Below are 24294 nucleotides of genomic sequence, written 5' to 3' on the forward strand. Positions count from 1 at the left end.
GGAATGATAGATTTTTAAAGGATGGTGGACTGGAAGGAAACCTTTTAGTAGAAGCTGCTGAAAAGTTTAGAAAAACGGGGGAAAAAAAAAACAGTAAAGCCACGTTGTTCATTGCTCTTTGCAGCGACAGCAGTAGGTAAGTACAGCACCGAGTGTGATTGATTTGTTAGGTGAAACTATTCTTTTTTTTAAGATTATTTATTTATTTATTTGAGAGGGAGTACACAGAGTAAAAGGCAGAGGCAGACTCCCCACTAAGCCGGGAGCCTGATGCGGAGCTTGATCCCAGGACCCTGGGATCATGACTTGAGCTGAAGGCAGACACTTCACTGACTGAGCCACCCAGGCACCCATAGGTGAAAATATTCTTGGGAATTAGAAATATATGGGAAAAAAGCCATTCTGTCCATATGCTAAAGGATTGATATATACAGTTGCCTAAGCAAGAGATGATACATTCTTTCCTAAACGGTACTTCAGTTTATTCAGAGGACTGCAGTTGTTGCAACATCCAGGCTATTTTGCTCAATACATTGCTGCAGAAAGTCTGACTGGAGTTCCTAGCCCACCAAAAGGGATACACCGAAGCTGTCTCAGGTGGAATTACCACAGAAAGGTGTTGTTCCTTTGTTATTTCATCCTTGTATCTTAAGCTTGCTGATTTCTCTCTCCTAGAAATAATTACATCTTATTTCAAATAAAATATACAGATAACATTTGGATTGCTTATTCATTTGATAACTTTCACCTTTGCAGGGCATCAGGTACAGTGTACACAGCACTGGACATTGCCACTGGACAAGAGGTGAGTGCTCACATTCAACCCTGATTTTTACTGTCCTTTCATTCATATCGATCACATCTCTTCTTCTGTCCTGACAGAATGGGTGGCACTGGGTTGATGTGGACTCGATTTCATCAGTGTCCAAAGTTTCTGAAGTGGGTGATTTGCTCCTGACTGACCAAAGAAAAGAGCACGAGTTTGCGGTGCTAAGAAAGAGCCTAGGAAAATAAAGAATATTTATGCCTTACCCTGTGTACAAAAAACAAAAAGCAAAACAAAACAAAACAAAAATCCCAAGCTAGAAAATAAATAAATAAGTAAACCCAAAACCAACTCCCTCCCCCCAAAAACAATGGCTCTGTGTGTGTAATAACTGTAACTCATTCTTGCATTTCAATCATCCTTCAGGTGGCCATAAAGCAGATGAACCTTCAACAGCAGCCCAAAAAGGAATTAATTATTAATGAAATTCTGGTCATGAGGGAAAATAAGAACCCCAATATTGTTAATTATTTAGATAGGTAAGTGTTTTCTCTCATTACGTACCGGTTTTCTTTATGCGATGTCATTTGCTTGGCCAAGTATTTTGTTTAGGATCTAGTAGCAACCCTTCTACAAATACTTTCAAGTGCTACGGAATAGGGAGCCTCACATCTATTGCTGAACTTTGCCCACCCATCAAACGTTGGAAGACACACTTTATCGTCTTGCTTCTAAACGTGAGCAGTGTGTGTAATTTCCTTTTGAGGGTCGTGACTCCACATTGGCAGGAAATAGACTGCTGCGTACAGGAGAGAGCAGCAGTATTTTAAACATTTCACCAAGTGTTTGGAGGGAGTGCCATCTCTGGGTGTCTGAGTGAAGAGGGCTGGCTGCAGCGGCCCCACTTTAATGGGTGCTTTGTGATTAGCTGACAGTGAGGTCTAGGGAATTGAGACTTTAATCTCAAGCCTTTTTCTTGGACCAGGTAATTACTGTCTCTTTCATCAGTGGTATTAGCAGAGGGTTATAAATAGGCGTTTAAAGACAGCGCTAACTCTTCACTTGTGGTTAACATCTGTTTCATTCAATTTCAGTAAGTGTTTGCTTAGCACCACTGTGCTGTGTACTCTGGGGGGATATAAAGGAAATAAGATGAGGTCTCCAACCTCAGTGAGCTTAAAATCTTGCTTTCTGTGTTTTGTGCCAGGTGGACCAGAGAAAGAGGGGGAAGAGGGAGGGAAAAAAAAAAAAGGAGTCAAATTTTATAGCCGAAACCTGAGCTTCATAAAGTGCCACTTACGGGCTATCTGCAGTAAAGTGACTCGACTCTGCTTTTTTAATTTTGTAAAAATTGCCTTTGCAAAAAAAAAAAAAAATGTAGATTTCTCGGATGCTTTCTTCCCTAATGAGGTAGAGCCTGTGAATGTTCATTTTTAATAGGCTTCCCAGGTGACTCTCACAGGCATTGCAGTTGGAGCACCACTGAATTGAAAGTCTTGCTTCATACTGATGTGGAACTTAGGGCAGGATGGAATCGTTGGGGTCATTCCATTCACTGTAATTCCTCTCTTGCTGAGCCTGGCTGCTAATGTGCCTTCAAGTGGTTCCAGATGTTTTGAATTGGTCCAGTGGTCAGACTTTGATGACCTTCCTCCCCATGTTTGATCACTTGTTGTGTGTTCTCTCAACAACTACCTAAAGAAAATGTGCACATTGCTACTAACTTCTAATAGGACCGAGACCTCAGCACAGTAAATCCTTTGCAAACATGAGTCTCTTTGATTCCAATACTGCTCAAAAATAATTCAGTAGAATCAAAAATAATGCTGAGATCTGAATAAATATCTTTTATATATCTCTGTGGCAGGGGCCAGTTCAGTCCAAGACATCAACACAATGGCTCAAGTTACCAAAATGGTTAGTCACGGATCCTGTTCAATGAAAGTAGATTTTACAGTGGAATGACTGCCAGTAGTCAGTCACCAGAGGACTTCTGGTTCATTTCCTTCCTCCATGGCATACAGTGAGATCTGATGATCCTTTGATTTTCCTGCATATTCTCTTGTAATGCTAGGAAATTTCCTCTTATCCCAGTCATGGATATTTTCCTCCCATTATAGAATATGACCAAATGTAGACACTACCTGCAAACTACCTTCTTAACAGGAATATGGACAAGTCCCCACTTCCTTAGGCCTGAGTCAATATCTTTTTCTTCTCTTCTTGTAGCTACTTAGTGGGTGATGAACTATGGGTAGTCATGGAGTACTTGGCTGGTGGCTCTCTGACAGATGTGGTCACAGAGACCTGTATGGATGAAGGCCAGATAGCAGCTGTCTGCAGAGAGGTAAGAAAATAGAGCATTTCTAGCTGATGAGATCACCAGAACTGGCAGTTCTTTATCTCTGATTATCCAGAATGCGTTTAACACCGAAGTAACAATAGCCCATCTTTTCTATGAAAAAAAAAAAGAAAATGGAGAGCCTAACTTCGATTCAGATACTTTCCTAATAGCACTTTCCTTCCCCTCTCTTCCCAGCCTGTTGTGTATTTTAGTCCCTTTGCTCTGGATCTTTTGAGCTCTATTACGCCATTTACAAAGTACCGCATCTAAACCTGCATGCTGTAGTTTCAGAGAGCCCGGGAAACAGTAATGGCGGCATGAAAGTTCTTCCTGATTTGGGAGGATTTTTACATGATAATCACTTTGTCCTGCATATACAATGGGAGCCTTGTAAAATATGAACCATTACAACCCTATCATTTTCGAGAAGGCAATTTAAGCAAGATTCTCCCTCAGCCCAGACAGTAGTTGCTTTCCCAGTACAATCTGGATGTCTCCCAAAACCCTCCAGTGGGTCCGAGTGTCTGCCTTTCATCCCATATCAGTGTCATATCCCTAGTTTCACGCAAAACTGAGGACATTTTGTTATAATTTTCTTAGTACTTAAAAACACACTCCTTTTTGAAATCTCATCTTGGGCCTGACCATCTACCCCATTCGTTGTGGTGAGGCTGTCTGCAGACACAAGTAGGAACTCTGACCCACTGAAACTTGAAAACCAGTGACAGGAAGACAAAACCAAATAACTGCAGCTAGTCTTTGTCCTTTATTTTCAGTTGTTCACTTAAATTTCTTCTTGCCTTGCTCTCCTCTGGTCCCCATTTCCTCCTGCCCCAGCATGTAGATGTATCCACCAAACATAAGTATTTTCTATTCATACAATGAATCAAATATATGGGAGACCCTTCCACCCTGAGCCTGTAGTTTCCATGTTGCACGATGGAAAACCACTTCCCAACAAGTGACTATAGCTACTTCATAACCTAGAGGTGGTTCCCAACCATGGCTATCCATCAGAGGTAGCTTGGGGCCTTCATTTTCAATGCAGACTCTTGGGTCCCCCTTCCGGCCTCCTGAATCAAATCCTGTGGAGGCAGAGTCTTACTGTGCCTATGTAGGACCAAGCCGAATCCACACCCTCCAGATGACTAGATCAAAGTATGATTCTTAACTGGCTAGTCTGGCTGTATTAAGGATTTACCGCTATTTATCACATCCCCACTTTTCATGTCCTAGTCCGACTTGGGAGCTTTTGTAATGTGTAATGCTAACTTATAGCATTGATGTAAATGGGAACGTAATTTCAAACTGGTAAGACAACAGTAATCTATTTCACTTGACAATGTAAAATTATACCTTTGCCCCATATTTATCTAAAAAATGAAACTTACCTGGTTTTAAATTCTTTGTGATATAATTAGAACTTGCTTTTCTGATTCAATAGTGCCTCCAAGCGCTGGACTTTTTACACTCAAACCAAGTGATCCACAGAGACATAAAGAGTGACAATATTCTTCTTGGGATGGATGGCTCTGTTAAATTGAGTAGGTATTTTTGTTCAGATGGTATTTGAAAGAGTATCAGGGGATTTCTGCTTGTTTCCTGTCTGAGAAGAAAGTGGCTATTGAATGTGATTGGTTTGAAAGCATTTAGAGCCCCGTTTGAAGTAAAGAATTTTTTTTCTAATGCCATGTTCCTGTAGATCATGGCCAGATTCTGAGGGTTTAACATTCAGAATTTCTCGGGTCTTCCATCTGCTAGATGACAAATACCCAACTAGAAAACTGAAAGATCCTATAAGTTGGAGGGGACAGTGATGGGGGGGGCAGATTGAGGATTAGTAAAAATGACATCACATTAATCAGTTATCTCAGACCCTTTTAAAATCAGGGCCACTGGAGGGATCTGGTAATAATGGATAGGAGCTAGGGGGTTATGGAAACTCTGTGTCGAACGGAGGAAGGTATGGCCATTTGTGAAAGTGACCTATTATGAAAAAAATAAGAAGAAATTGAATTGATTGTAACTGACTTTTCTTCCCTGCAGCTGATTTTGGGTTCTGCGCCCAGATCACCCCTGAACAAAGTAAACGGAGCACTATGGTGGGAACTCCATACTGGATGGCACCTGAGGTTGTAACTCGAAAAGCTTATGGTCCGAAAGTTGATATCTGGTCTCTGGGGATTATGGCAATTGAAATGGTGGAAGGTGAACCCCCTTACCTTAATGAAAATCCACTCAGGGTAAGTCAGGAGAAAACTTATGTACATCCTCCCTCGGAAGAGGGCAAAGTGTCATTTCTTGTCTCTACCAAAAGGGGCCAGAATGGGCTCTTTCCTGGGATAAGTGACATAGAAGCTCCAAGTTATGATTCTCAAAATTACTCTGAGTTATTCTCAATATCTTCTATAGTGTCCCAGCAGTTTTCCAAGTGCCTGTAGATCAGTATTTCTAATGGCAGGGGTCTTTAAAATTCTTTACTACAGTTTTCTGCTGTTAAAATAAAAAGCAAAACTAGATGTGGGTAGAAAAGTATTTTTATTGCATGCCATGCTTAAATGATCTATCTAGGAAACACTTGCTTTATAATCACTTTAACAAAGTGAATAAATGCATTTCCAGAACACCTATAATTTTTAAATTAGATTTTGTCTCATTGTCAGTAATGATTTATTGAGCAGCAGCAGCTGGATATTGAATGGAGCGGGAGATAGACACAGCGCCAGCATGGCGGAGTTGCAAACATAATTAGACTGTCTGGTAGAAAATGAATGGAAATAGTTGGCATTGGGGAACTCAGGTTAGCTCCTGTGGAAACAGAGGTTTGATCCTTATGTAGTCAGGTTACCTCTGCCAAGAGAGAAGCTCCATTTCAGAGCCTAAACCCACCATCTTTATTCAGAGATGAGCCACGGATCATGAGAGTAAAAGGCCAAGGGGTATGGAAGAAATGCTTGCTCAGCACAGGAGTGAGCCAGTAGCTCTCCTATTGTGCATTGCCTAAGGGTGAGCCAGCAGCTGTGTTGCGTATTTAAAGGGCATTCCATTACTGAAAAAGAAAATATGCACAGGTTCACACTGGACGCTCAGAACACACATAGCATGCCAGTGCTGATGGCTTCTCACATATTATTTGCATCCTTACCACTGAGTCTAAAACTGAATTTTCCCCTCAGTATAAAAAGAATCGGCCTTGGTAAATGATGAAGTCTTTGCATGGTCAGCTTATAAAATCCATATTCATGCCAAATGTATGTGGCTTTCTGTATATGTCATGCAACCTGCACACTCACTGTCTGGTTGTTTTCACAGTTGAACCTTTTGTCATTGGGAGTTGCAGCCCCCCGTGTGTGCAGGGGGGGACAGCCTCCCCTCACCCTCTCCTAAATCCTCTCTGGCACTCGGCCTCTTGTCCTTGTCCCTGTACTGATTAGGAAACAACAGATAGGAGTGAATGCCCTAATGAATGCTCCGTGCTATTGCTCTGGTCTCATGAAACAATCTGGAAGTGAGATGTGCACATTGATTAGGTGCCTGCAGGGCTGAGTGGAAGAGAAGGGTCATTTTCCCACCGTTTGTGGGTCCGCCCTCCATGAATTTAATCAAGCCCACCCCTGACCTATGGACCAAGTGCATCAGGATAATTACTGGGGCTTATCCTTATTGTTTAACCACCTTTGCCCATTAAGGAATAGCAGTGAAAGAACACATCAGGCCTCTTGTTTCCATGGATTTCCTCCTCTAAGTCTTCGGAGTTTGGAGGCACTAAACGGATTATAGCTATTTTGCTTTCTCTCTTCTAATGAGTAATTTACAACCTGCAAAATTTGAGGATTAAATAAATGGTGCTGTAAAGCAACTGGTCTCAGTAATGCATTTATTACCTTCTTCAGTTCCCCAATTATAATTGATCACTCTTTAGCGGGGCCATTAATTGTTAGAAAAAAAGGAAACAAGTTTTAATCTTTATAGGCATCTTCTAGCCTAGGATTAGAACTCATAATGAACAGCTTGTCTCTTAGAATCCACAGCCTTGTAGCTAAACAAGTACTTGCAGACAACAAGCCACCAGGTTCAGGAAGCCTACATTAAGGCTACAACAAAAAGACCTGTCAGAAAGACCACCCTGTTGAATTCCACTGATAAGGACTTGGACTAACTTTGCTCATTACTCTCCGTGTGTGATCAGCTTCCAATGACTCAGTCAATCAACAGGACCATATTGAGCCAGCCCTCTCACTCTCTGCTAGGCACCACAAGTACTTTCTTAGTTTTGATTTCAGATATGCTGCCCTTGTGTTCACTTAAAGACAACACAGCATCTCAGGCCATATGCCCTTATTTGGGATTTAAAAAATGTAGTCACCAAAACCATAGAGGGGTTGGAGAGAAAAAGATCTAACAGGAGCTCATAAGGAACCTGTATTTTCTTGGATCCTAATGGCCAGGCTATGTGTGGAGGATTGGAAAATTGCAGAGCTTCGGGAGAGGTAGAAAAGAGAGGTAGGTTAGTCCTTCTTTCTCTGAAATCCTTCCAATACTACCATCCATCCATCCACCCCTTTGGGCTTTGAGGAGGAAAGAAGGAATTAATTGGAAGGAAGACAGCGTGGGTAGAATAGAGGGTAGCACGTTGTCGTGAAAAAATTCAGCCCCTGTAGTCAGATAGATCTGGTGTGTCCCAGCTTCACAGCCTACAAGCTGTTGTAGGGACTTTCAGCAAGTCACTTAAAACTTTTATAAACCCATTTCTTTTGTATAAAATTGAGGATAAGACCTGTCTTGCAGAGTTAGTATGAAAATTAAATATAATAATACATGTAAATCACTTAGCGCAGTATCTACCTCATTGTAGGAAATATGTGTATATGTATTGTTTGTGTTTGTGTGCACAGAGATTTTATGAATAGGAAGGTGAGAAATGATCCATAGAGTGCTTTTTACACATTCATAAAGGGAGATTGGACTCCCCACTTCTGCAAAAAGTTCCCCTTCACACTGGCTACACTCTGATCACCACAAAGAGCAGAGGGCTCTGCAGAGTCCCGTAAAATTACAATGAACAGATAACACTGAACAGAATAGATTAAAGGTGAAGAAAAGGCTATTCACCTTTCGTTTTGGTTTTTTGCGTGTGTCTTTGTTGTGTCCGTTGAAACCGAGCAAGCCCTTTGTGAATGTTGCCAGTTAACATATCACTGATGCAAGGAATTAGCTACTTCCCCCCTAGTTTACAAAGTGGCTGGGATTTTTTCAATGTAAATTGTTCAGTGCTAATTGACCTAATTTGCTCATAAAGTGCCTTTTAAAGGTCATAGAGTTATTAACTGTACTGATGTTATGAGGTTGGTACCCTTCCAGAGACAGAAGGGAGACAAGCTTCTTACCGTCCCCTACTGCCTGAAGTCTTTGCACTCAACATAATTGGCCTTGAACATGTTGTTCTGTGACCCATGGACATTTTTAGTGTGGTCTCCAATAATAAAGTGCCTTGTTCTTTCTGTTTGCCAAAGTGATCAGGGTTAAAATCAAAAGTCCCCTGTGGATATACAAATCAGTGTTAGCATTCTGCTCATCTTCCCAACTTTTTTTTATCGATCAGAGATATGTACTCTGAAACCTGTGATTATAATGACCTGATTCTGAGTAAAGAGGAACAATCATCTAGATAAAACAAATTGTTTTTTCAGCAGCAAAAGAGTGTCTCTTCATGAACTTTGTATTCACAGATAATTGGGCTGTTCTTGTCAATGGGTTTTGATGGAATCTGACATTTGTGAAATGTCTCAGTGACATCCAGTTGAAGTCTCTACTGGACTGTGGGTGGATCCCTTTTCTGTGTGTACTTTTCCAAACCTTCACCCTACTTGAAATGAACATTCAGGGTTGTCTTTCAGCCCTTGCTTTAAGCATTGACGAAATGGTAGCAAGCATTGGCTATTTGGAAGACAGTTCCTAGTATTAATAAGAAACATCTGAATGCTCAAACCAGTAGTGTATTATGTGAACCACTGACCTTGTAACAGTGGGTCTACTCCTTGGTTGTGCATTGGAATCACTTATGGAGCTTTAAGAACAAATGATGTCAGCTTCTCCCACCAAGGACTGAACCAGAAACAAAGCTCTGTGGCAAGCACTTTCTAGAACCTCGTCTAAGCTGGAAAACAATTCTTCATCAACCCTCTTTGAACATGGTTGTCTAACCAAAAAAAGAACACACTCTTACTCTGTCCACATTTCTCCATTTCGTCTAATATAGATACAGATATATAGATATATCTATATATTGATATCTGTATCTATATCTATATCTGTATCAATATTACTCTGTCAAAGCCTTGTTGAAATCCTGGTGTACTCTATGGCATTTTCTGGCTTACTAGTCCAGGAACACTATAAAAAAAGAAATGGCATTATCTCAGCAGGTACATTCATGATACACCATTTCTTTTTCAGTTTTACTTCTCCTAAAAAGTGGAGTTTATCTTTAAAATGTGCTAGCTGCTGAGTACATAGCACATATTGGTGATGATAGAGCTATCAGTCTGACTACTCATCATCAGGATTGAATTACTTGTGTGGCCAGAGAGAAAGCAATCTAAAATCAGCTCTGTTGTCTTCGCTGCGAGGCTTCTTAGTCTCACTTTCCGCACACTTAAAGCACTACACAAATGTTCGTTATTTCTTTTACTATAGAGCTAAGGAAATTCTGGTTAGTTTATATGTCTAGAGAAGGGAGTTAAGCAAAAGGGAATCTCTAGCAACTAAAAAACAGCAACTAAGGGCCAAAGTGCTTCTAGCTCCTCCAACCACTGGAACCTGTGTTGTGGATTGGAATGTCTGGGTTTGATGGCGCGTGCTCATTTGGAATTAAAGTCAGACATAAACTTCCTGAGCGCCAGAGAAGCAAGCATACTTTGCTAACACTCAGTCAATATTGTTTTGAATGTATTTCAGGAAGCGCTGGGAGCATTCCCTTCTTTTTCCGTAAACCACTATGGAACAGCAAGGTTTATTGATGGTTTGTTGACACTCCTCCTACTTTGAGGGCAAACCTATGCCTGAGAGGAGGGGGCAGTTGGGACAACTGCAACTAAAATAATTATAGAATGGTAACAGGGTTTCTTTTTAATCATAAAAAAAAATTGCCTGTCAAAGGATAGACAGCTCTTAAGAATCATTGGTTGTCAGGAATTTAGCATAGGAAAATGGGACCTAGCCATAGGAAAGCTGCAAGTCTCATTTAGATTGTAATTCAGAAGCAGACAGCCCAAACTGGTGAGTTACGACCTAGAAGACAGCCAAAGAAGAAATTGATTCCACAGCAAGCTAAAACCTGAGACTCTGGCTAGGCAAAGGGGAGGGAAACAAAGATTAAAAAATGGGGTGACCGGGGCCTACTGTTGGCCAACACTGATACGCTCTTATCCTAATATTATCTTATCATTCCTCAGTATCCCCAAAGCATGACTTGGGAGTAAGCCAAGGATGCATATGCCTTTTGCCCTAATAGGTACCAGACCTTGAACAAAGTAGTTAGGTCCCTTGAAATCAAAGTCCCTTCTAAATAGACAAATCATGGAGTATGATGTTGGGCATCTACCTAGTGAAATGCACATTGACATGCTTGATTCTATGGCCTTTTAAATCTGTGTTTTTGCCAAGAGAAAATTACTTCACCCAGAAAAATCTGAGTTTTCTTCATAACTAAAGAGCATTTCTGACCTTTTCTAACCTGGCTGCAGCATCATTTTAGAAGACCCTTTGCATCTGGTAAAAGGATACTCTGAGGTGTCTTACCCAAACCTCTCAGCAGAGAAAGTTTAACTTGACAAACCCAGTCTTACCTCTGTAGCTGGGAGAAGCAAAGTGCTAACATCATCCCAACCAGCCTGATCTTTTTGCTGCTTCTTGCTCCTTCCTCCCTTCCTCCCTTTTCTTCCAACTCTTCTTCTTCTTGATCCTCCTCCCCTTCTCCTTCTCCTTCCATAAGGAATTGCCTCAGTGCTTAGATGGCAAAATTCAGCATCACTTTTCATCCAGGAGTGGCCAATAAATGTGACAGGATGAGACAAAGATCCTTCTGTTGTCTCTACCAGCTGTACACATTATGTGACTTGAAGAGTGGATCCTATTCCCTGGTCTGCCAGTCAGGAGCTCCATGATCTTGCATGGGTTACTTCCTGCTGGACCTCCATCTCCTCAGCACTTCAAACAAGTGGAAGTTGATGAGATTATTGGTCACCAGTGGACTTCACAAGGCCCTAGAATTCTGTGGAGCTCCTTGGGTTTAAAGGGCCCAAGGGGGAGGTCATGTGGCTCTTGATTCCACCAACACAGGTCCTCTTTCATTTGTCTTCTGTATCAGGCTTCCACATAACCACATGACTTAAATGAAAGGAGAAATTCATGGGTCTCTTAACTCCGTGTTCTTATGCTGTAGATAAGCTCCAGCCTTCCTTGACTGCCAGAAGAGCTGTGGTTTGAGTGGGTGTTGTCTTTAGGAGTGCTTTCAGGGAAGTGATCTCCAGGAAAGAACTCAGAGATGTTTCATCACCTCCTGAATAAATCTGTGTCCCATAAAGAAGGAAGAGCCCCCTTTTCCTACTAAGCGAAGACACTTGATCAGGATGGGAATGAAATCTACTGCAGAGGAAACGGGGCTGCCCCACTCTGACAGGACCCTTGGGTGAGAAACCTGGAAAAAGCACCATGGTGATAGAAATGCTACAGGGATCCATGATCTACACTATACTCTGGGGTGTGACAGGGGAGGAATCAATCACATGCTATTGGGTGAAGGGCTGTTCAGCTGACAAACTGCATATGAAGTAGCAGTTGAAACCAGTTTATGTGAGCGATCTAATGTTTGGCTCACAGATCATACCACAGTCGGGCCATTTTGATCCTAATACGGTCATTTGGAAAAGCCCCAAAGAAATGGGGAGTTGGTCCCTACCAGCTCTCATGTTCTGAAATGAAATGTGAGCAAATGTATAGTGTTCAGTGGTACCTTAGAACCAGAAATTCAATGTGGGTTGAAGAGAAAATAGGAGGTGGGAAAGTTGGTACAGCAAAACTGTAAACAATGCTTTCAGAAATTTTATCTGGAAAGACCAGAGAAGTGGGGCAGTAGCAGCAGAGTGAGACTGAGGATCAGGTGCCCTGGGCCTCCCCAATTCTTTAGCCTTTGTCTTCATTTCCCTTCCCCAGTGTCCCACCAGCCACCTTCTCTGCCCATTGTCATTTGGCCCCTGTCCTTGCCCTTTGTTCGTCTCCTCCTTCTGCTTCTTGCAGCTTTTCTTCTCCATGTCCAGCTCCATTTTGCTTCACTTCTTGTCTGTGTCTATACTTACCCCCATCCCCACTTCCAGATCCCCTCTGGTTCTCAACCTCGGGTTGCCACTCAGGCTGCCCAGGGTTTCATCCTGAGCACACATTGCTTGCTCCATGTTTCTTGACAAGCACTATTAACCCTGAGAGATTAGAACGAGCACACTCATTGTCAGAGTCATCTGGTCTTTATTTTCTGGCCATAGTTGGTCCTTGATGCTTGAAGGAAGAACTCTAAAGCAAGGCCGACACCTAATCAGTCAGTGTTACCCAATTACTTTTTGCCATCAACCTGTAAGGGAAAAGATCTGTAATAGGTTCATTTTAAAGGACTTCTTAAGGATTAAGCAACAACAAGCCCCACCACCATCACCACCACCACTATATTTTGGTGACAGATAAGAACTACTATGCAAGACAAGTAGGTAACAAAATTATGCCATAATGCTTATTCAGTTATCACACTGAACTGTTGGGATAAATAAGTCAACCTATGGAAGAAAATGTTAGTTATAAAATAGTCACTTTTTTTGCACATTTGGTCCCATTCACTTTCTTCTTAGAAAGGAGGAAACATAAGGAAGGAAGGAGGGACTGAGGGAGGAAGGAAGGAAGAGAGAAAGCAAGGAAGGAGGGAAGGAAATGGAAGAAAAGAAAGACAAAGAAGTGTCAGGACCTTTCATGAAATCCATAAACACATCAGAGGCAGCAGTATGCTCTGGCCTTTGACCTCTGAAATCCCAGGTCATGAGTAAACTAAGCCATAAGTTGTCAAGTCACTCATTGCCAAATCACTCTCGTAAAACACTCAAAGGTAGCTGGAAATTCTAAAATGAGAAAGGAACCAGGATAACAGGAGGTTATAGGCAACAACAAGAGTATGAGCTGCTTATAAACTCTCAACATGGTTATAGACCCCAGGAAATATAGTGTGAAACCTTCTAACTGGGGACCTGCCCTTTCTCCCCATTTCCAAACAAGTGGAGAATGATTGACCTCAAAAGGGTCCATTTCCTCTGTAGAGGTAGAGGTGAAGTTGCTGACCATGCCTCATTTCTTGAAGAGCCCTTGTCTGCCTCTGCTAGGAGAATTCCTTCCTCAGAGACTGGGAACAGTGTGAGGTGTTATTTGCAGCGGCCAAAGAGCACAGACTCTGAACTCACATTCCCTGGATTCAAATATTGGCTCCCTCATTGGTAGTTGTGCAATACTGGACAAGTTATAATAATCCCACAGCCCTCAGTCCCTTCATCTGTCTATTAGGAGTCATAATCAAGTCTACCTCAGGGGATTATTGTGTGGATTAAGTCACCTGATAGGAATCACTGATTAAATGTTACCTTTTAATACTTTAGATGTACATAGTATTTATAGAGATACTGAGACACAGATGAAAAGCCCGCTTGGTCTTATAGTTCAGTTAGATTGTTTTGTTAGATTTTTGTCAGCTAGGCTCGGAGCCTGTTCACCATGCATAACATAATTTCCATGGGAAAATGTGTTTTGGGTCCCAAATGTTGAACTTCGAAAGAAATGTTTGTACCACACCCTATCGTCTTTGTAAATTGAGTCTTTAGATCAGTGCCGGAGACTCTCATGGTTACTAACACATTGCCATGTTAAGTCCTCTGGTTTGTTTTCTAGCATCTTAATCCAAACTTTATAAAGTGTTATAATGAACTTAAGTCACAAACTGAAGCTTTTTAATTAAATGGTTAGTCCTGTTGCAAAACTGCCTTAATGAAAATTTATTGGGTACATATGGATTGTTTGGGGGCCTCTTTGGAGAAATGTGGTAACTTCTAAGATGACAGCATTGATCTTTTTTAACTGAGGAGATTGCTAACAAAGTCAATTGAATTATTCCTTCAACTGGGTAGGGTAGTTTTCTCTGAAGACTTAGGTAAATTTTAGTTGCACATTGGGGTCAGTGAAAATTGTGATGTTTGTGTGTGATTGCCAAGAGATTTAGAGTTATTAAGAATTCTAGAACATCAGGGGTGCCTGGGTGGCTCAGTCAGTTGAACGCTCTTGGTTTAAGGTTCAGGTCATGATCTCAGGATTGTGAGTTCGAGCCCTGTGTCGGGCTCCATGCTCAATGGGAAGTCTGCTGGAGATTGTCTCTCTCCATCTCCCTCTGCCCCTCCTGTTCATGTGCATATGCTCTTTCTCTCACTCAAATAAATAAATAAATAAATATCTTTTAAAAAAAATTCCAGAACATCAGAAACTTACAGGTAACGTAGATATCACCATGAAGAAAGTCACCATTTTTGGCCCCAAGGTGGACTTTTTCACATTATTTTAAAAGGTCAGTAGGTCACAGGGCCTGCATTGCCTCACTGAGGGAATCAAGCAGATCTTTTTTAATGATGTAGCAAAAGATTAATCAAGAGTGCCATCTCTGTGCAAGATCAGTCAGAGGGGACTTCAGTTCTGAACTATGTTTCAAGTTCCAGAGACCATAATTCTCTCCCCTTTCTCTCTGGGTTTACCCGCCCCACAGACTACCATGCTGTGGCCATCTTTTTCCAGTTTTCCCTCCCTTTGATGCCACCCCCTTCCATACTCTGCTCCTGGAGCTCTTTTCCTTCTGCCACACTGAGGGGCGAGTCATCAGAAGTTACCACGTGCCAGGCCTGTGCAACTCAGAAAAGGTGCCTTTGCTCATTCTCTGTGTATCTTTTTTTGTTTTTTGTTTTTTCCTATGTGTCTTCTTATATGTTTAATAGTTCCCTTTAGGCTCTGAACTGTAATAGTTTGTGCAGCCAAGTCTGGGACATTCCCAGCTCGATGAAATTGATTCAAATATTTTGGCTCTCATTTCGTTCAGCAACAAAAACATTTACTGGGCATCTGTTTGGGGCCAGCAGCCATAAAATCCAGAGATGCCCATGACACAATTCCTTCTTTCACAGTCCAGGAAGGCAGGCCTGGGAACAAGCAACAGGTGTTTACAATACAATGGGAAAATGGATGTCTGAACAGCTATGGTGGCTGAAAGGAGGGAACAAATGGCTAACTCTATCTGCAGGGTTACCCACGCTCCTGGTTTGCTTGGCTTCACTACTAAAGCCCAGAACATTCCCCAGAAAACCAAGGTGTTGGTCACCCTCTGGGTCTGGGAGAGATGGAGAAGTCTTTAAGGAGGAAATGCCATATGAACTAGAGCTTAAAGGGCAAAGAGAAGTTCACCAGGCATTTCAGGGAAATGGGGCCAGTGTCATAGGCAGATTTAATAGGACAATGAAATTGCCTTGCATGGTATGTGAGCTTTGGCCAATGTGTGTACCTAGGTGAGGGCGAGGAAAGAAGGGCACACACTGAGGACCTCCTCATGGAGGACCGTGCACGCCACACCCCAGGATCATTACTATGTCCTGTGGACTGCTGGTTTTCGGACAACTGTAGCAAGCCCTAGGTTCAAATGAAGCCTTGCTTGGAAACCTAAAGAAATAGAGAAAAAAAGAAAACTGCCTAGATTGAAACAGATATGTGTGGGCACAGACTCTCAGTGTCTTTACTGTGTATCTCCCCGTCCCGCCCCTTTTCCTTCTCAGCTGCCCTCAAGGGGAATTTGGGGGGAGTCCAGTTGGAAAACCACATGTGTGGATCCCAGTTGGGGAGGGGTAGCCAACAAAGAGCTCTTCTAAAAGCCAGCTCATTTTCTTTGAGTATTTTCCCTAACTCAGATAAAACCTAAACGTGATCCCTCAAGCCTCTATCTCTTTTCCCTCAATCTTCCCTTCTGTATGACTTGACTTTGTTAGGAAAAGCCTTTCTGCTGTGACTGTTGTAGTAGCCACAACTGTATTTGTCTCCCATTAGCAGGGCAGCGGGTAGCAATTTTCTTTTTACAAAGATAGTACCCAGCTTACACACAGGCCATCTTCCAAAAGTTCATTTTTCAGTTAATCATTTGGGACTCAGAGTTCATTTTCCCATAGAAGCGGCATTATGCGTGGTGAGTATGTTCCCAGGCCATTCCACAAAGGCCAGTTTAGCCCCTAATATAACTGAAAGTGTGGATTTTTTGCAATGGAAATTAGTTGGAAATAATACTGTTGCAATTAAAACAAAAACAATAGCTGGAAAAAAAATCATCTGGGTTTTTGTTTCCCTCAAGGGGTAGAACTTGATGAAAAGCAGGTTTAATCCTCAGAAGACAAAAAACATAGATGAGGAGTTCTGTGTCAAGTTTGGCTGGCATAGCTTCTTACATTTATTTTTTCAGTAATGTTTTGGAGGGCTTTTTTTTTTTAATAATAAAAGCTATCATGTCCATTGTAGAAAATTTGGAAAATCAAAAAATATGTTTGGAACCTAAAGTCACGAGTAATCCTTCTACCCAGAGAGAACCCCTGGGAAAATATCAAGCCCAGCAAACACCAGAGTCATTCTTTTGGTAGAAATTCAGAAGAGAACATGCGTTCTCTGTGAAGCACTATAGAGGTTCATGGCATTAGCTCCATATGCTGATTCCCCTTCAGACCACAGAGCTTTCTGCTCCCGTGCTCCAATGTAGCCCCAGCCCTACTCAGGCTGCACAACTATGATGAAGGTCATTTGTAAATTCCTAAATGGGATGGAAAGAGGGGCATGCATTTCCTGAGGTAATGAGGCGTGAGCTGAAGAAAGGTGAGGAGGACTATGCGTACTCGTGAGGAATGAGATTACGTGGAGGAGAATGTATTGAGCCACAATGCTGAAAGGAAGGTAGGGAAATGAAAGCACGTAAGCATGCAGGCTGACCCAGGGAGCGTGGAGAAGGAGAAAAGAGGGGGATATGGGTGTGGGTGTGGGTGTGCGTGTGCTTGCTTAGGACTGGGCACAGCTACAGAGCAGAAAAAAAAGCAAGCAAAGGACAGTGAGCATGGTAGAATTCTGGCCAGTGGAAATAAGACAGTTTCAGCAGGAGGCAACAAATGTAATGTACACGGCAAGCGATTATCTTTTAATAATAAGGAAACAAAGATGGTTTGTGAGGACATGTGCTTCGTGCACTAATCGTCCAAGAACAGAAACACCCTGTTTGAATACATCTGCTATGATCATGCACCACTTGACTTTAGCCCAATCGATGATTTCCTAAAAGCAGTTTATAAATGCATTCCTATTTCATACTGTTCTGGTTTTGTTTTTGTTTTTGTTTTTTAAAGTCAAGACTAGATGCGCAACTGACTTATATCTTGGCTTGGAAGTCCCAATAGCCGCCCTGTACATTTGCTGTATGTCAGCAAAGGAATTGAAAAATCAGAAAGGAGGGGTAGAGGGAAAGAAGTTGTTGGTTTGGAGGGGGCTGTATTTACATGTGTTGGGGTTTTGTTTTGTTTTTTTTTTTTAATGTGCTGGGGGAAAAACCAGAAAGTTTCACCGTACTGTATAGAAACCTACGACTTTGGAATTCTCAGCCATCACCACACTAGAGAATCTCCCTCTATGAGATTCTGGGACTCTCGTGTCTGGTGAGCTTACAATGCAGAGATTCTGGGGTAAGTGGGCCCCAAGTACTGGGCTAGTGGTTCTCAATGTTGGCTGTGAATTGGAATCTCCTGGAGAGCTTAAAAATCACCGATGCCTGCCTTCCATCCTCAAAGGTTTCCACTTCATTGGTATAGGGTGAGAAATGGGCACATGGATCTTTTAAATTTCCCCAGGTGATTCCTATGTGCAAGCAAGTCTGAGAACCTTTAGTTTGGTCCATTGCTTTAATTACTTAGGTGGATTAAACCGGTTCTCAAAGTGTGGTCCTGGAACCAGCAGCTTCCACATTAACAGGGAATTTGTTTGAATACAAATCCTTTGGGCCCCTCTTCAGATTTACAGACTCAGAAATTCTATGGGTGACCTAGGAATCTGTTTTAACAAGCCTTTTAGATGATTCTGATGCATCCTAGAGGTTGACAGCCACTGGACAAAACAGCCCTTCCTAACCTTTTCTAAAGTACACCTGTGGAAATCCCTAGGCAGGAGGAGACATGTCTGTATCAACTGATGAAAACTGGTCCAGGAAAGGACTTTGATAGAAATACTTATAATAGTAGGAGCCATTGTGGGCAAAGGGGAAAAGGGTTGGGGTAGGGGGCAGAATAATTGGCTACAAAACCCAAGCAAATTCAGGAGAAACCATGGCTTCATAACAGTTAGGGCACTGGTCACCTAGGCAGACATAACCCTGGTGGTAATACCTGTAGGGAAAGCTCTTACTTATCCTTCAAAACCCTGTCCAGATGCCAACCTGCTCTGTGAAGCTTCCTCTGAGCTCTAGGGTAAATGGCTTCCTCCTTATATTGAACACTTACTCTATCCTTCCATTAGCTCTTGTCTCACTGTATTATAGCTACTTATGTCTCGCTCCCTCACTCAATTGTGTGACCTTTGAAAGCAGGGCATCCTCTTACTCATCTTTGGGTCTCTACCTCATTTTGGCCATCATGAGCCTTCAAAAAATGGGTTTACCTTTGTGAATTAATCAGGGACCTAGGTCCGTCTCTCACCCCTGAAGGCAAGGACCCTGGATCCATCAGCATGCGGTGAATCCATCAGTCTCTCAGGGGCCAGCCCTACAGAACAAAAATCTCAGAGATCTATTAGCAACTGGTTATTTTTACAGAGGATGCATACTTGTCAGGTTCCAAGACTCCTAATATCAACTTTTCTCATGTTTTCTCTTAGTATAGGTAGACCTTTATGAGAAATCTATTTCTAATCTATAGGGATACATCTACCACAGGATGAAAGTACTTGAGTCCTTGGGTCTCACAGGTTACTTTTCATCCAGGCCCTACCATCCTCTGGTTCTTTGTGCTTCTCTAATTCTGTAATGTATTCTGTTCATCCCTGGTCAGCTCACTGACATTCTTCAAACAAGATAAACACTTAGAAAATTACAATTGCTTTCGTCACCATGCCTTCTGGAGGTTGTACACAGGTCAACATGATTGGGTGTACCCATGTTCCCCAAGTCTTCAGAGTCACAGATGCACAGGCAATCCCTAGGCTTAATTTCCTAGGTGGTTAATCACTCATTCATTATAAATGGCTTTGCACTGCCTTAACTCTCAAAAGGACAATCTTATAACTTTATTTACAACATTTTCAGGGTGGGGCCCCTCAATGTCACCTCAGTTACTGCCAAGATGAATGATTTCTAAATGTTATAGAAACTTTGAAATATGTGCCAGTGTCATTCTCTAAAATGGAACTTTTAAGACCCAGAGTCTAAACCGGAAGGAACTGGATTTGTACCTTCTGTGCCAACTCACGATCCTAATTCGTGTGCGCTGAATGGATTTTTCTGTTTTTTCTTTTTCCTCTTTTTTTTCCCTGTAGGCATTATATCTGATAGCCACTAATGGAACCCCAGAGCTCCAGAATCCCGAGAGACTGTCAGCTGTGTTCCGTGACTTTTTAAATCGCTGTCTTGAGATGGATGTGGACAGGCGAGGATCTGCCAAGGAGCTTTTGCAGGTGAAAATAAAATAGGACAATTACAAAGACAGAGTGATTATATTGAGCTTTTCCATCTCAGCGTGTGACAGTAAGAGAGCTGTGTCAAGAGATGTTTAGTTTGAGTTGGGCTGTACCCATTTGATTTTAGGCCACAGGCACATAAGTAGGGTCATGCGTCTAAGACATGATTGATTGGCATGTTGCCCTTCTTCTGAGAAGCTGGCGGTTTAATCTATAAATCTTTTTTGTTCTTCCTGGAGTCTTATTTTGCGAGGAAAAAAGAAAACTATGAAACCTCTGGTGTTGCTATTTTGTTCTAAACTTTACTTGTGCCCCTGGATGTTGTGTGCAGGTGTTCTTGGCCGGAGGTAATTCTCTACATAACTATGCAATTATTTCCATGGCATTTGCTACTCTAATGCTTTACTGGTCAAAGCCCCTTTGCTTGTGATGCCAAATGGCAGGCACCTGCTTGCCTGGGTGAGTACCATCCAGTGGTGAGTGCCTCTGTAACCATTTGTCCTTTTCATGGCTCTCAGGGATTCGTCTAGCTGATGATCATGAGTACCAATTGTGAGTCAGATTCCTTACACACATTATCTCCTCGAATTCTGAAAACAACTCTGTAGGGTAGGTGGGATTATCCAGTGTTACAGATGTAGAAATTGAGGCTTACACAGCCATCGAGCGGCAAAACTGGAATTTGAGCCCTGGATTGTCTGACTTACCACCGCACAAACCCACAAACTGATTTAGAGAAAAAATATATACTTACATGGATAAAATAACACATGCCCAGGACGACACATAGAACTCCAGCACTGGGGACCGTTCCTCGGAACATGTGTCAAGCCCTGGACCCTCCAAGACTACATATTCTCTCTGTGACTTTGAACACTTAATCCAGTTAAACACAAGGAGCAATGTTTGGTTATCTAGGGTGTTAACCCCAGACTCAGTCTGTTCCAGGCAAAAAAGAGAAAGAAAATCATTCTCATTGCTTCTGAAACCCCTCCAGAGATAGAGAGCCAACCCCCAGGTCAAAAATAACCCATCCCAACCCAAATCACACCTGGGATAAACTGAGTTCCAGGAATCAAAGGGGCTACACCTTCACTTTTCTGCTGTGAGCCTTTCACAGGCTGTTCCAGGGGCTTGAATTTCAAATCTGCAGTGGCCCTTCATTGATCCTCTCTTTAAGCCAGCTTCAAATCTCAGATGAAAAAACCTGAACTTTAGAGTGCCTCACTCCCATCTCTTCACTGCCGCCACCACCAGATACACACCCTGGTACACGTTCCAAGGAGAAGTGATGAGACGGGTTCTCTCAATGCAGTTACAGTTACGTAGATCATTGAGTCGGTTCCTTTCCTAACCGCACTTTGATCTGAAACAGTCAGCTAAGTAACGGGCAAAACTATATTCTGAGTCTAAATTGAATAGTTTGTTTGTCGCCTCTTTCCATTACATGTTAACAATAACCTGTGTATCGCCCAAAGTCCATGGAACACTGTTCTCTGACTCCAGCCTATCACTGCCCATTTCAGGGGCTCGAAAACAGAGGAATGCATGACATTCCTCTGCCCTCCCTAGAAGGGCTGAGAAAAGACACAGGTCTTGAGTGTTCGTGTGCCTTTCTGTATGGCCTAAGTCAAGTCTTTGTCCATCAACTGACGTTTTTTGAGCAACTTCAATGAGCAAGGCTCATTGCAGTGGACGATACAAACCCTAGAGGCATGATTCCTACTCTCCGGAAGTTCACAATGTCCTTGGGTATATGAAAAAAACAATACTCATTCAAACCTAGGGGCTATTCTTACAATAAAGACCGTGGTTGATTAGAGAAATACTTCTATAGGTGATGGTGATCAGAAAGTGTCTACAAATGGGGAAGAGTTCTGCTTAGTCTTGAAGGATAGAGCAGCTTTAACTTGTTGAGGTAAACAAGGGAAGGGATTTCAGATGGAAGGATTATAGTGTGACCCAAGGCATGGGTTGAGGCAAGGTTGAAGGGAACAGAAAATAAAGTGGACAGCCAAAGCAAAGAGGTGCAGTCAGGAGGCTGTAAGAGATAGGGCCATAGATGGTCTTGAACACCAGGCTATAGAATCGGAGGGGCTGTTGCCAGTGGGGAAACCCTGAACATATCTGAGGGACAACCTGGCAACAGCTTTGTTTAGGAAGGTGAATCTGGTGGAATACAATAAGAATTAGCAACAGGACAAAATGGCGGCAGAAAGATCAAGAGGGACTTATGGTTATAGTCGAGGGTTCAATTGATTTGGGATGACCTAGGGAAGGCAAGAGATAACGCTAGAAAGCATTGAGAAGAAGGTACTCGATAGGTGATTACATGTAGAACCTAAGGGAGAAGAAGACAAAAATGACTTCAGAATATCAAACCAATGGCAGCATGCAGTAAAAGCAAAAATGATGGAGGATAATACCATGGCTAACATTTCTTGGCCTCTGTGTAGCTTATAAGGAACTGTCACTTACTTACCTCATCTAACCATTGTCATAAACAGAAGAGAGATTTAAATGTAGGTTCCAAAGCCTCTGTAGCTTACATCACACAAGAGTACCCTGTTTGGGAGCTGTTTTAACATACCTTTTTTAATGTTGACTTCAAGAGGACAGAAGGACATTTGGGAAGAAGATACCCAGCAGGCAAATGGAGGACTAGGACCAGACTTCAGGAAAGGGATCAGGTCACACCATATTGATTTGGGAGTCATCCCCATAGAGCTGATGAGAGGTCAAAACCATGAATGAAAGTGAGCTCTCAGAGGAATTAAGTTAGAAAAAGAACAGGATGAGCACTGAGCTCTGGAAGGTGGGAGAAGGAAGGGAAAGCTGGGAAGAAGCTAGAAGGAGAGGAGTCAGTGAGTGTGCACGGGAAAGAGAACCAAGCTGTAGAATGTCACAGGTTCCCAACGAGGAAAACTTTTCAAAAAAGGAAGGGATATTCATTTGTATTACATACTACAGAGGGGCCAAAAGAGAAATGGTGGAAGCATAGCTCTGGGTTTTAGCATTTGAGAAGCCATTGGCTTCAGGGTCAAGGACCCCCAAAGACACTTTTTCAAGTGTGAGAGCTGCCCCAGTTAAATGCCTCAGTTTGAGACAATCAGCAAATGAGATGATGATTGCAAACATAGTGGAATTTTCACAAGACCCCCTACTCTGAGTTTCTGGCTCTGCCAATCAGCTACCATAGGATTTCATGACCCTGAATGACAAGAACATCTGAAGGTCAAAAGCTGGCACTGTTTTTAATAAAATCATGTTTAACAGATGCTTAAGTTACATTTATCTGAGTGAAAAAAGGGCTGCTTGAGAATGTAAGGTAATATACTTGTTGGAGGAAAGGATCCCAGTAATTCCTCTTCTTCTTTTTTTTCTTCCTTTTGTAGCATCCATTTTTAAAATTAGCCAAGCCTCTCTCCAGCCTGACTCCTCTGATTATCGCTGCAAAAGAAGCAATTAAGAACAGCAGCCGCTAGGACTGCGAGCCTTACCCCACACCATCTCCCTCCTGAGTAAGACTGAACTGAAACTCTGCTGCAGGAAAAGATGGAAGAAAAGACAGTCAACTGGGGTGGGGGGGCGGGGATATTTAACTTTCAAATGAATAGAAACTTCTTATAAGCCTTTTTCCTACTCCCTCAGATTATGTAATTTATTTGTAAGCCTGAATCGCAGCCCGACTAGGGCAGCAATGTCGAAGTGGCCGTCAAGTGGTCCCTTCTACCGTGAAGCGAAAGAGCCAGTAGTGAATCCCCTCATTTTGTGCATTCACTTTGAAGAAAAAAGGGTTTCTCAAAGATGCACACTCCCTCTTCATAGTGTCGTGTTCGTTTTTAAGTTAGAGAGTAGTCCTTCTTGCATTCGAACCTCCTTCAGAACTCCTTACCTAATGTGATGTTTTTCACTTGCATTGTCATTAGATGTCCAGAAAAAAAAGATATCAAACTTTTTTTTAAAAAAAAGAAAGCAAAAAACAAAAAGCAAAAACAAAACCAAAAAAAAAAACCCACAAAAAACAAAAACAAAATGAAACAAACAAACAAACAAACAAATACCCCAGAGCAAGTACTGTGTGAACATGTGGAAGTCCATGCCCCTAATAGAGTTGCAATTTTTTATTCTTCTTCTATAGTGGTGGCTTGGTTTGTGTACCTGTTTTTCTGCATTTGCATTGGAAAAAATTTCTTTTCAGGCATTTTTCCAAAAGCAGAGAGGAATATGTATGTTCAGGAAGGGCTTTTAAAAACTGTCCACCCAAATAATGCTCAAACGGTGAGATCCTGTCACATTTTCACGACGATGCTTAAGAGATAGTTGACGTATCATTTCTATAAACGAGCTTGTTCATCTTCATGATGCCTGACAAAGG

At 42.1% G+C, this 24294-nt stretch overlaps 1 protein-coding gene across 1 annotated transcript in view; it reads left to right on the plus strand.

Annotated features, from left to right (window-relative positions):
* The window catches only part of PAK3 (p21 (RAC1) activated kinase 3), a 110610-nt gene extending 86731 nt beyond the window's left edge, over positions 1–23879 (plus strand). The window contains exons 11-17 of the mRNA XM_080831295.1: positions 757–805; positions 1193–1305; positions 2996–3113; positions 4555–4654; positions 5157–5353; positions 19776–19913; positions 23312–23879. Of these exons, the coding sequence (XP_080687421.1) occupies positions 757–805; positions 1193–1305; positions 2996–3113; positions 4555–4654; positions 5157–5353; positions 19776–19913; positions 23312–23401 (805 nt within the window). The 3' untranslated portion in view covers positions 23402–23879. The remainder of the gene's footprint in view (positions 1–756; positions 806–1192; positions 1306–2995; positions 3114–4554; positions 4655–5156; positions 5354–19775; positions 19914–23311) is intronic.
* The last annotated feature ends 415 nt before the right edge of the window (positions 23880–24294 follow it).

The sequence above is a fragment of the Martes martes genome (genome assembly GCF_963455335.1).
Source record: "Martes martes genome assembly, chromosome: X".
NCBI lineage: Eukaryota > Metazoa > Chordata > Mammalia > Carnivora > Mustelidae > Martes > Martes martes.